We start from the raw sequence: 13389 nt of genomic DNA, 5'->3' as shown, positions 1-13389 counted from the left end.
GACAACTCTTCTTAAGGTGGTTAACATTTTTGTTATAATAGCGAGACTTGATTTTACGTAATTATTAATTAAAAATATTTTTTTGTTTTTTTTGTTTTGTTTTGTTTTGTTTTGTTTTTTTTTTTTTTTTTTGGAGGGGAGCCAATGTTGTGGGTTAGTTATTTATTTCCATTTTTTTATATCTTCGAATTAATCTTAATTCTTGAGAGGGACTTAGGAGTAACTTTTGGAAACTAAACTTTAATTTTAATTACCTATACTACTGAAAAAACTATGCATACAATATGAAAATAAAAAATAAAAAAATTAGAGGTTCGGAGCCATGGCCCTTCTTGGTCTAACTGGGGTTCTATCCATGATTTTGGATCTCTTACTTTAATCTTCGAACCTTTTTTTGGAGAGGATTTAATCTTCCAATTTGAAATCACAATGAATCCATCCAATACTGTGATAAAACAAAAAATTTCAAAGTACCATATTTGTGAGCTACAAAATTCTAAAATCATTTGTTAAATCCAAAGTTGAACCATTTTCAATTAATAAACGGATCTTAACTTTACTCTTAGGATTCTCCCAAAAAAAAAAAAAAAACTTATACTTTTAGAGATGATGATGATGATAATAATAATAATAAAAAAATAGTAGTAGTAGTAGTAGTAGCAGCAGCAATAATGATAACAGAAGAGTAATAATAAAAATAACTTATAGGATTTAAGATTGTTGCAAATGAAATCTTATAGTTTCTCTGGTTTCAATTACTTTTTGATGGACTCTAGTCTCAAATTAAATATCAAACTTTAAAATTATATCAATTTAAAATCTAAACTCTTTAGGTTTGATCATACGATTTGATCTAGGGTATAAATCTATATATATATATATATATATATAAAACCGAAGCCTTTGCTGGTACTACAATTTTCCACATCAGCACAATATTTAAAAAATAAAAAATAAATAAAAATTATAACTCCTCAAAACCCTAACAACCTTACTCCTCTCTCAAGTTAAGAAATATAAAACCACGGTTTCTGCAAACTCTCTCTCTCTCCAGACGTAGGAAGCCCTAAAGCATTCAAGATCTACAAAACCCTAGCAACCTTACCCCTCTCTCAAGTTAAGAAATATAAAGTCACGATTTCTGCAAACTCTCTCTCTCCAGACGTAAGAAGCCCTAAAGCATTTTCAGGTTTTGTAAGGTTAGTTTTGTTTATATATTAATTAATACATAGTACTTTGTTCACCATTGAATACTCATATAATCAATTTCCAATTCAGTGTTCAAGAATTAAACCAAAATTCTAATTGTGTTTCAAGAATTAAACCAAAATTCTTTTAAATTATCTATAAAATTTTGTCCTCTGAAAATTTTATTTCTTTGATTTTATTATATTGTGTTTCTTAAGCTATAGAGAGATTTTCTTTGATTTCTGCAAACTCTCTCTCTCTCTCCAGATGTAGGAAGTCCTAAACGCACGGTATAGCATTCAAGATCTACAACTCACAGTATAGATTTTAGCTTATAAAGTTCAGCTTTTGTAGGGTTAGTTTGTTTATATATTTAGTCCTTACGTTTAGGTTTAGGTTTAGGTTTAGGTTTTAAGAGATTTATATATTACTACTATGTGGCTAAATTTCCGAGGACATCAGTTTTATATTTTTAACCAAATACATCAGGAAAGCAAGAGAAGGCGCATAAATATTTAGTCCTTACGTTTAGGTTTAGGTTTTAAGAGATTTATATATTACTACTATGTGGCTGAATTTTCCGTAACATCAGTTTTATGTTTTTTTTTTTTTTTATTAATTTGTTTTATGTAAGGTTAGTTTGTTTACATCAGTTCTTTATTTCAAAGATAAGGCTTTTATTTCTACCGCAAGAACTATTTAGGTATGTATCCCTTGCAAGCACACATGAACTTAAATTGTCTTTTAATATATGCATGTTTTATTATTTTCTAATAGTTTTCTCGTGCATCGCACGGGTTAGCCACTAGTTTATACAATTTTAAAAGTCTATAATTCACTTTGAAATTAATTAAACTTAGGGTTTAATATATCTATCTATCTATATATATATATATATATATTTATATAATTTAAATCCTCGATTGGAATTTTGGCACGTCATACTTTCTTTAAATGGTAGATTATATTGTTTCATATACAAACTAGATCATAATAAATGGTTACAAATATTTACCATAATTATCTAAATTTCATATCTAGACAAAATAAATAAAAAAGAGAAAAAAATTATATTAAGTTAAACTCTTCCATGTATTGCATGGCTGGTTACCGACTACTTTTAATGTATAACTGCGCTATGACACTATGATTATATCCTTTCATTAGTGATGCCCCCGCGCAGCAAAAGATTGAAGAAAAATTATAGTTCTTCTAATTGCTTATTCTTTAAGAGGAGAAGTTAGGATTTAAAAATAATAATTAAAAAAATAAAAAGATCATGAACTATACAATCGTTTCATGGATTTGGGGTGGGGTTTTGGAAGGGTTCTTTTCTTCCATTAAGACCCTATGCCATCAAAGAGTTCCAACGTAAAGTAGGCAAGAAAATATGAACCTTTATATTGAAATAAAATAAATAAAATACAAAAAATAATTGTGTCAAATAAACATTCAAGAACGAAAAAGAACATACCGAATTCGCCGGACTTGTTTTCCATGAATTTGGCTTTTGGTTTGTCAAAATCCTCTTTATTTAAAGCTATTGATAATATGCACTATTTATAGAGGGATGTCAATAGGATAGTGTGCTCCACAACAATACCATACCACTTTACACACGGAACAGTACGTGTGATTGGTTGGAAGGAAAGAATAGAGAAGGGTCGAGATGCAAGAAAAAAGAAGGATCTATGCTTAATTTGATTGGAGAGAGGAGAAGAATTGGAGGATTGGGTTTTCGTTTAGGATGCATAAAGAAACAATTGTTTTTGAACAACGATGCATAAAGAAACTATGATAGTACGATGTTTGATCAAAGTTGATTCTAGTGGGTTTCGCAACCTCTTTTTTCGGCCAAAATACCTTTTTTTTTTAGTCAAGTTACTTGTTTAAATCCACTTTGAATGCTCGGATTGGTGCTAAAACACAAGAGATTGTTCAGATCCCCAATTAAAAATTACAGCTAGATAGCTTTTACCCTAACTTATACTAAGTGCAAAACAAGAGTAAATAAGTGCAAAGAACCGTTAACCCTACCCTAAGCCATATTCATCCATTATCAATAGTAAAATGAAGGCTTAAAGAGTAGGGAAGAGAGATGCAAACACAAGATAAGACTGAGACGTGTTATCGAAGAAAAAACCGAAGAACTCGGTGAAAAACCTCTCTGTGACCCTCCAAGTCGAAATTGATCCACTAGAGAATAAAGTTAGGGTATATGAATAACAAAAGACCATCCAAGCCTAGTCTACCTCATGTACTTGAGCCCTCCAAGCTCCAGCTACTAACTAACTTCTCGGAGTCTTGTCTTCTCTAGCTTTCAGGATCCCGCAATTTAACCCGATTGCATCTGCCAATAAATGGCTCCTTCCGATACTTCCCAGTAGCATCAAAATCTCATTTTATACTCAGAATGGATGTGGTAAGTGTTTGGGCTGCCAACCTATCAATGATGTAGAGATGGAGAGGTAGGAGTTGAGGAAAACCACAAGGAAATGTGTAGATCATTGTGGTGTTGGAAAAACACAGTTTGTATCGCATACAAAACATATGCAACGGAAAATTAACTGATCTACTTCATTCGCAATTGATAACATGTATTATGTAAATTTCAGAATTTAAGAACAAGAAAACATACCTTGGAGCGGTGAAATTCAAAACCAAAGATTAGAAGTACTTGCGAGCACTTTTAATCTTCACTCCAATTCCACTTTTGCCCAAGAAGTGTGGTCTCTCAATCAGTTTACACGTATGTGTTCAAGGGAGAATAAGAGAGTGGCTCACACTCACATACACACCATTTCATGCATCATATATATTACCAAAATTCTGTATGTTTCTCTTCTTATATATAACTGATTATCTAATTGAGTTAGCCTTTTGGATCAATCCAATTGGGTTTTAGTATGTGTCTTGGAATGGGACCAAAATGGACAAATAAGACACTAGCTCCAATGGGTTTTGAGCCTTTTTGTCAACTATTAACAAGCCCAAAATTACCATTAGTTATATTTAATGCCACTATATAAATATAATTGCACTCTAGGCCTTATTAATAAATTATATCCCAAGACTTTATTATACATCCAACTCCTTCATTAAAATATTTGTAGTAATACAAAGTCATGAATATTGATTGCCACTTTGAAGATTACTACATCTTATTCTTGAGTACCTGGTTTAATCCTTTAAGTTATTCATCATATATTTATGAAATCCAATTTCATAAATATATACTTTAGTAACTTCTTACTAAAGTAGTTAGATCTAACATTCTGAATAACCAAACTTATTAAACTTATCTCAAGGGAATATTTTATGTCCGTTAAGAGATTATGAATTCTATCTTGAGAATATATGTTTGAAAGTTCAAATATGTGTATAAACACTCTTGAACGTTTAGACCCCCAAATACAAAATAACCAATTCAAGCTATATGACAAACAACAAGTGTGTGGAAAATGAACACAAACTATAAACAGAATTGGAAATCAATCTAAGCCAATTATAAATCACATCCACAGCAGAAAATAAAAGGCAAAGATAAAGGGAAGAGAGATGCAAACACAAGGACAACACACGATGTGTTATCGAAGAGGAAACCGAAGCCCTCGGCGTAAAACCTCTCCGCCGCCCTCCAAGCGGTCAATAATCCACTAGAAAATGTAGTTGGGATACATGAACAGCAATAGACCCTCTAAGCCTAATCTACCTGATGTACCTAAGCCCTCCAAGCTTCTTGCTCCAACGAGGTTGCGCCGAACCTTTTTCTTTTCTAGCTTCCCGGATTCCGCTACTAGACCGTAGCATCAACCAATGAAGATTGGTTCCTTCCTAACTACTTCCCAGAAACCCAAACAGCTGTCTCACAATGATGATGATGGTGAGAACCAGGTTTGGTATAATGCCTCTCAAGGATTTGACAATGGAGAGGAAGAGAGATGAGGAATTTGAAGAGACTCTAAGGTATAAATTGTGGGTGAAACAATCTGGTTTTTCTTTAGGGTTTCTCTCTCAAAATTCTCTCTGGAAGCTCTCTTTCAATCGTGGGTAAAAGGGGTATTTTTACTGGAGTGGGAGAGGAATGTGAAACGTCAGGTTTTACAAAATAGGGGTGGCTCGCGGCTTGACCTCGCGGCTTGACTAAGTCGCGAGATCCAGTCTCGAGTTAACCGTATGGCCAGTTGTCCTGTTTTGTCCTGTAGTGCTCCAGCTAGCATGACTGTTCATCTTCCAGCATGCTTGGCACGTGTGCTGCTTCTGGCGGCTTGCAGCCGCGAGTCACCCGCGAGTCCCAGCCGCGAGTCTCTGTTTTCTTGCACACTCTTGAGCAATCTTCACTCTATCTCACTCACTACCCTTACAACAAACCCACCTAAATACAGGGTTACTAAATGCTGAATTACAAGCAAATTTAGCATGGAATAAAGCCAATTAGATGGTTGAATAAATTCAACCTTACAATCTCCCCCTTTGGCTATTCCGTGACAAAATCCTAAAACAGACTCTAGACTTAACATGTGAGTTGGGAACAGTTGAACAAAACTCACTCACACCTAACTCTAGAAGCTGTGAAGCACTTGAATCATATGAACATAATACTCCTGAAACACAACAATACACCATGATCATTGTAAGCAGAAAATTATAAATGCATATGAAACAGGCAATATGTGATCAAGCAAAGATGGAGTTAAGAAACAAACCATGGCTTGATCAACCAAGTGAACACCACAAGGTAGTGATCACAGTGCTCATTCACACTTGGAATGAACACAAGGACATACAAGTTAACAAGCACAAGGCAAGACACTTGTATGCTCAACACTCAACCAATGCATAACACACAAGGTATATGCATCTAGGAACAATCCTACAAGGGCACAAGAGTGACAGTACATAAACCAAAATGCAGAACATTTAAATTAAAGTATTGATTTCAACATAGCATAAAGGCTGCATTAAGCAAGGTACATACCATAAAGCCTACAAACTATGCATAAAACATTAACCCTAAAAGCTTACAAAAGCACATGGGTACAAACCACAAAATACTGAATATAAACTTAAACAATATAAATTAAAAGTGCTTAAAATTTCTCCCCTTTAAAGTGATGAGAAGCTGTGATGCACTTGGAACATATATACTTGTAACCTGAAACACTTGCACAAAACACATTAGACCCTCAAGGTAAAGCAAGTAATAAAGAACAAGTATACTATAACAAGTATAGAAATGGCTATAATGATCACATAGCAAAGCAAATGATCATCTGAACATGCATTCAATAAAGCATAATAGCATAGGGATATTATGCATGTCCAAAGCACAAACATGATGCAATGAGAACAATAAAGCATAACTCAAAGCACCATAAAGCCAACAAGAAAACAAATAGAACAAGGTTTTCTAGTTAACACAATGTCTTCTCCCCCTTGGTATATGCATCTCCACTATGGAAAATCTCTCCCCCTAAGGATGTGCACAAGAGTCATATAGAAATGACAAAACACTCCAAAACATACTCTAGAGTATACTCTCCCCCTTTTTGTCAGGAATAGACAAAGGGTCAAGAAGAAACGAGGGCAAGAGATGAAGGTATGAACAATGATAATGATGCACGAGGGAAAAATGAAAATTTTTGAAAACAACTTTGAAAATAACCCTCAATATGCAAAACACGCAATTTTCGCGACTGAGCGAGTCGCCACAAATTCGCCAGTTCAAGCCGCAAAACACTCAAAGACAAAAGATTGAAAATTTTTCTAAGTGTTTTTCGCGACTGGAAGGTCTACCCGCGAGAGAGTCGCGAGCTGAGCCGCCAAAATCTCTGAGTAACCCTCGCGACTGGACCTTTCACTCGCGAACAAGTTGCCAAAAATGACCCGCGAAGACGCGACTGAGTCTCACGACTTGACTTACCCGCGACTGAGTCACCAAAACAGGGCAAAACTGGGTTTCTTGAAAAATTTCAGATTTTTTTTTTTTTTTAACAAAATACTTTCCAAAAACACCTAAAACACTCAAAAATATTTTTGCGCTTGAATTAACAAAGATTGAGCATGTGAAAACACATTTCATCAAGTACAATCACACAAATGAATATGGCATTTATTGAACATAAACTTGTGTGTTGTGTGTGGATATCAACAATGAGATAGTCCTTAGTCTAATGTGAAGCTTCAATGATCAATTCAACCAAGGCATACACAATTAGCACTAGATCAAGTGATCCATCTCAATTATAGAAATATGTATATATGACCTCCCACAAAACTTGATAACATATCTTGGAGCTTTACATTTGACTCCATAACTGTAAGGTTGAATTTAATCAACCATGTGTTGGCTTTATTCCATGACAAATTTGCTTGTAATATAGCACTTAGAAACCTTGTATTTAGGTGAGAATCATGTAAGGGTAGTGTGTGAGAGAGTGTGAAGAAATGCTCAAGACAGTGCAGTGAAGCAGAGACTCGCGGCTAGGACTCGCGGGTGGCTCGCGGCTTGCAAGCCGCCAAAAGTTGCTCACGTGCAGAGCATGCAGGGGAGCTGAACAGTCACGTCACCTGGAGCACTACACGACAAAAATCCAAACTGGCCATTAAGTTAGCTCGCGACTTAAACTCGCGACTCAGTCAAGTCGCGAGGTCAAGTCGCCAGCCAGCCCTGTTTTTGGAAAAACTGACTCTTCGTATTCCATTCTCACACCAGTATAAATACCCCTCATTCCCACAAGATATGTGTGGCTATTCAGAAAGAAAAACCCTAAGAGAGGTTTCTTCAAAACACCCACCCAATTAGAGAGAGCTACTCATTCTTAGAGAGAAATCTTTGTAGTCTCTTCTCATTCCCTCTCTCATTGTCATATCTATTGAGAGGAGATTTCTATCCAAACACTACCCACACCCATTCAGAGTGTTGAGTGTTCTTGGAGTTTTGGGAAGCATTGGAAGATGCCAAAGATGGCGGATGCTATGGTTTAGTAGCGGAATCCGGTAAGCTAGAAAAGAAAAAGGTTCGGCGCAATCTCGTTGGAGCAAGAAGCTTGGAGGGCTTAGGTGCACTGGGTAGATTAGGCTTGGAGGGTCTATTGCTGTCCTTGTATCCCAACTTTATTTTCTAGTGGATTGATTACCGCTTGGAGGGCGGCGGAGAGATTTTTCGCCGAGGTCTTCGGTTTCCTCTTCGATAACACATCGGGTGTTATCTTTGTGTTTGCATCTTCCTTCCTCTCTATCTTTGCCTTTATTTTATCTGCTGTGGTTTTAATTTGTTATGGCTTAGATAGTTGTTTAACCAATTTTATATTCTAGCATGTGTTAAGTTTCCGCACACTTGTTGTTTGACATATTGCTTGAATTGGTTAAGTTGTATTTTGGGGGTCTAAACGTTCAAAGGTGTTTTGTACACGTTTTTGAACTTTCAATAACATTTGATCATTTTGATCTCTTGAGACAATCACCTCTCATTGTGAGAGTAATATTTGATATTTCACTTTAATGAACAAGCCTTTGGCTTTTTGAATAAACATTCTCTTTAATATAAGGTCGCTTACCCTTTTTCCTAGTCGAATACTAGAATGTGCGACAGGGTTTTGCAGCTCAATATCTCTTTTCATTTGGAGATTTACATTTGGTGAGCTCTTCTTAGCAAAAACAAAAATAAAGAGTGGGAAGATATATAGACACAAGTCTATGCAAGTTTCAAGATCAACATAACCATTCACTAATCATTCATGACAAGTTTGAAGATCTATTTACAACAATCACATAGATTTCAAGATTTCTCCCACAGTGATAAGAGTGCATAGGAACAAGTTACGCTCATTAGCACAAAGGTACAAGGCAAAACAAGTTTTGAGACAAAACTCAACAACGTCGATCAAACTTTTTGATTTTCTACTTTTTATGTGGTTTTGGATTTTACACACACAAACCAAAGACATAAAAGTAAGATCAAAACAAAAACAAAACAATGCATATAAAGATATGCATGATGCACAAATGCATGACAATGAAGCATCTAATGCATGAAGGGTCCTACAAAGATCGAAAGAATTAGATCAAGGACCAAAGGAGCAAAAGCTCAACCATAGGAACCCTTCCTCATCCAAACAGAACAATTGTTTGGAATGAGTGTCTCATGAGAAGTGAGACGAGGGTTGGAAGAATGAGAACCGGAGATGCACATAGACAAGGAGTTAAGAGTATTAAACACTTTCTTTAACAACATGCTATTATCACTCAAATCCAGTTTATCCTTTTTAGCACAACTTCCAAGAAGCTCAAGTTTTTCTTTTCTTTTGATTCTTTTAAAAGTATGAAACTTAGAGCATTGAGGTCTTAGATGACCAAAGGTACCACAATGGTGACACACAATGTGTTTAGGTCCACTAGGCCTTTTGGAAGGGGTCTAGCAATATGGTTTTGTTCCCTCTTCAACTTATGACATTGAGGTCTTATATGACCAATCACACCACAATGGTGGCAAGTTGGAACAAACTTAGATCCATCCAAAGCCTTAGGTTGAGACCTAAACAGAGGCTTTGACTTAACAGCCTTTCTCTCCACATTTTGATTTCTTTTATGTAGAGGAACGTACACCGATTTGTCGTTAGAGGTAGAATACACATTAGGCACAAGATCGGGTACCACAACATGATTGCAACACATATTATCATCCATTTTATCAATGGGTTCAGCAATCAAACACTTGGCATGCATCTTAAGAGATTCATTTTCACATTTTAACTCATCAACAAGTTTGTTTGACAAAACAAGTTTAGCATCCAAGTCCATATTCAAACATTCAAACTCTTTTAGCTTTTCAAGAGAATCTTCAGCAAGTTTTTTATATTTCACAACCAATTTGTTGGATTCATTGAGTTTAGCAATCAAATCATCCTTTTCACAAAATAACTTGCTTAAATTCTTTTGAAACTTCTTAGCATTTTTCTTCAAGAGTTTGTCAACAACACCCATGGATTCAAATAACATGTCATCACACTTATGAGGATTAACACTCATAGAGGCATTTTCACAAACATGTGGCATGTTACATTCATCACCAACCAAATCATGCAAAGAGGCATACAAAGCACAATTTATGGCAAATAAACACAAGGGGTCAAGGATCATACTTAGGTATTTAAACCACAACAAGTGTACCCGCTCTGATACCAATTGAAAGTTCAAATATGTGTATAAACACTCTTGAACGTTTAGACCCCCAAATACAAAATAACCAATTCAAGCTATATGACAAACAACAAGTGTGCGGAAAATGAACATAAGCTATAAACAGAATTGGAAATCAATCTAAGCCAATTATAAATCACATCCACAGCAGAAAATAAAAGGCAAAGATAAAAGGAAGAGAGATGCAAACACAAGGACAACACACGATATGTTATCGAAGAGGAAACCGAAGCCCTCGGCGTAAAACCTCTCCGCCGCCCTCCAAGCGGTCAATAATCCACTAGAAAATGTAGTTGGGATACATGAACAGCAATAGACCCTCCAAGCCTAATCTACCCGATGTACCTAAGCCCTCCAAGCTTCTTGCTCCAACGAGGTTGCGCCGAACTTTTTTCTTTTCTAGCTTCCCGGATTCCGCTACTAGACCGTAGCATCAACCAATGAAGATTGGTTCCTTCCTAACTGCTTCCTAGAAACCCAAACAGCTGTCTCACAATGATGATGATGGTGAGAACCAGGTTTGGTATAATGCCTCTCAAGGATTTGACAATGGAGAGGAAGAGAGATGAGGAATTTGAAGAGACTCTAAGGTATAGATTGTGGGTGAAACAATCTGGTTTTTCTTTAGGGTTTCTCTCTCAAAATTCTCTCTGGAAGCTCTCTTTCAATCGTGGGTAAAAGGGGTATTTTTACTGGAGTGGGAGAGGAATGTGAAACGTCAGGTTTTACAAAACAGGGGTGGCTCGCGGCTTGACCTCGCGGCTTGACTAAGTCGCGAGATCCAGTCGCGAGTTAACCGTATGGCCAATTGTCCTGTTTTGTCCTGTAGTGCTCCAGCTAGCATGATTGTTCATCTTCCAGCATGCTTGGCACGTGTGCTGCTTCTGACGGCTTGCAGCCGCAAGTCACCCGCGAGTCTCTGTTTTCTTACACACTCTTGAGCAATCTTCACTCTATCTCACTCACTACCCTTACAACAAACCCACCTAAATACAGGGTTACTAAATGCTGAATTACAAGCAAATTTGGCACGGAATAAAGCCAATTAGATGGTTGAATAAATTCAACCTTACAATGTTCCTTCAACATTAAATGTGGCTGCCCAACATACTGAGGTTTTGATCGTGACTTTAGATCTCACTCCTGATATATCAAAGCAACCTACACTTCATGATCAGGTTCATTATTCTCTTAGGAGTAAGAATTGATGTAAATAGAAGTCATAGATTTATTATTCATTTGATAGTTGTTAATAGAATAATAAATCTCACAACGGTCCAGTTCAATATGTCTTAACACTTAAAACATATCAACATATCAACTAGAAGTCTCCACTTCCATGATCAAGATAAATCATCTTCGTTGATATGTTATAATCTTTGCAGATGAAATGCCCAATTTCATCATCGATTACGAACTAAAATTTTGAGTTTATAAAGAACTTGTGATTTATCTTCTGTGATTAAATCACATAAATCATATACTATGCATCTCATTGACTATATGATAATGTTCAAATATTCATGTTACCATTATTTTAGATAATAATAAAACAACTTTATTAATCACAACATAATATCATATATAATGTCATACCTAGCATCATACAATAGAATTTAAGGGCACTAATCCTAACATGTAGGTATAACAATTTGTAACTCTCAAGAGTGTTTTCTAGGGTTTTCTCTTTAAAAAGCACTCATTATAATTTGTGGGTAATGAGGGTATATATAGTGTGAGTGAAGACTTGGTAAAGAAAAATACAACTTTTTGCCGAACAAAAAGTTTCGCGTCCTTCGCGAGTTGGCCTTACCTGCAAGACAATCACGAAAAATCCAGCCTAGCACGACTCTTCATCTTCCAGTCATGTGCTCTACACGTGGCTTTTTTCGCGGGTTGCTTCTTGTGAGGTAGTTGCGAAATCCATTTGTTCAACTTTTGAAGCTTGATTCTTCACCGATCTCTCACACTCATCCCTTACAATTAATCCCACATACATACAGGGAAAATGATTGAAGAAATTACAATCAAATTTGGCACCAAATTAAGGCCAACACAATATAGTTGGAAATCACAACTTTACAATCTCCCTCTTTGGCTATGCTGTGACAAAACCCTTAAATAGACTCTAGACTTAAACGTGAGTTTGAGAACATAGGCAAAACTCACTTATACCTAATTCTAGAAGCTGTGAAGCACTTGCACCATATACAACTGTATCTTGAAACACTTGCACATAATAACAAAACTTCATTAAGCTCAAGACAAGTAGAACACAAAGCACGTATGATGAACAGGTAAAAATGCGATCAAGGTATTAATTGAAAAGTATAGCATGAAACATATCTTGATCAAACATGAACAATCATTAGGAAATGACTACAATGACCATTTATCAAGTAAATGATCATCCAGACACGCAATATAATTAAGAGAAATGCTAAAATCAATTGCATGTCCAACAAACACATGATGCATTAAAGAAACTAAAGCTAAGAGCATTAGAAAGCAATAAGCATCAAAATGGTTATATAAACCAAGATACAAAATAATACTAAAGAAAACTAAGTTTTAAACTAAAGTACTTGAAAGCTTTAAACAAAAGCATTGTAAAAATCCAAACGCTATAAAAACTTAAAGTAAACTAGAAACCACCAATATAAACCAATGTATACTAGAATTTGCTACTTTGCTACTCCCCCTCAAGCTGCACTCCCCCCAATCTACTCTCCCTGTTTGACCGAAATGGCCAAAGAGATTAAAATGCACCGGACTCTGAATCTAACTCCTGCTCCGATTTCCTCATCATGTCATCAATTTGAGACGAGAGGACAGTGATCTGGCCTTCAAGGTATGCGAATTGAGATGTGGAGTAGCTGATGTGCGAAGCTAGCATTACATGCATCTCTTCGACCCTTCCAATTAGATGATCAAGGAATTTGGGTGCTCTTGTGCACGCTTGGGAAGAAGGTTGCACAGTGTCCTCTGGAACTGAAGTGA

At 35.9% G+C, this 13389-nt stretch overlaps 1 protein-coding gene across 1 annotated transcript in view; it reads right to left on the bottom strand.

Moving 5' to 3' along the window:
• The window catches only part of LOC126723124 (MATH domain and coiled-coil domain-containing protein At3g58200-like), a 46579-nt gene extending 43876 nt beyond the window's left edge, over positions 1-2703 (bottom strand). Inside the window, exon 1 of the mRNA XM_050426410.1 lies at positions 2663-2703. Coding sequence (XP_050282367.1) covers positions 2663-2687 — 25 coding nt within the window. The 5' untranslated portion in view covers positions 2688-2703. The remainder of the gene's footprint in view (positions 1-2662) is intronic.
• Positions 2704-13389: the final 10686 nt, after the last annotated feature.

Source organism: Quercus robur, chromosome 4, assembly GCF_932294415.1.
Source record: "Quercus robur chromosome 4, dhQueRobu3.1, whole genome shotgun sequence".
NCBI lineage: Eukaryota > Viridiplantae > Streptophyta > Magnoliopsida > Fagales > Fagaceae > Quercus > Quercus robur.
The sequence above is the reverse complement of the archived record's forward strand: the minus strand, read 5'-3'. Positions and strand labels throughout refer to the sequence as shown.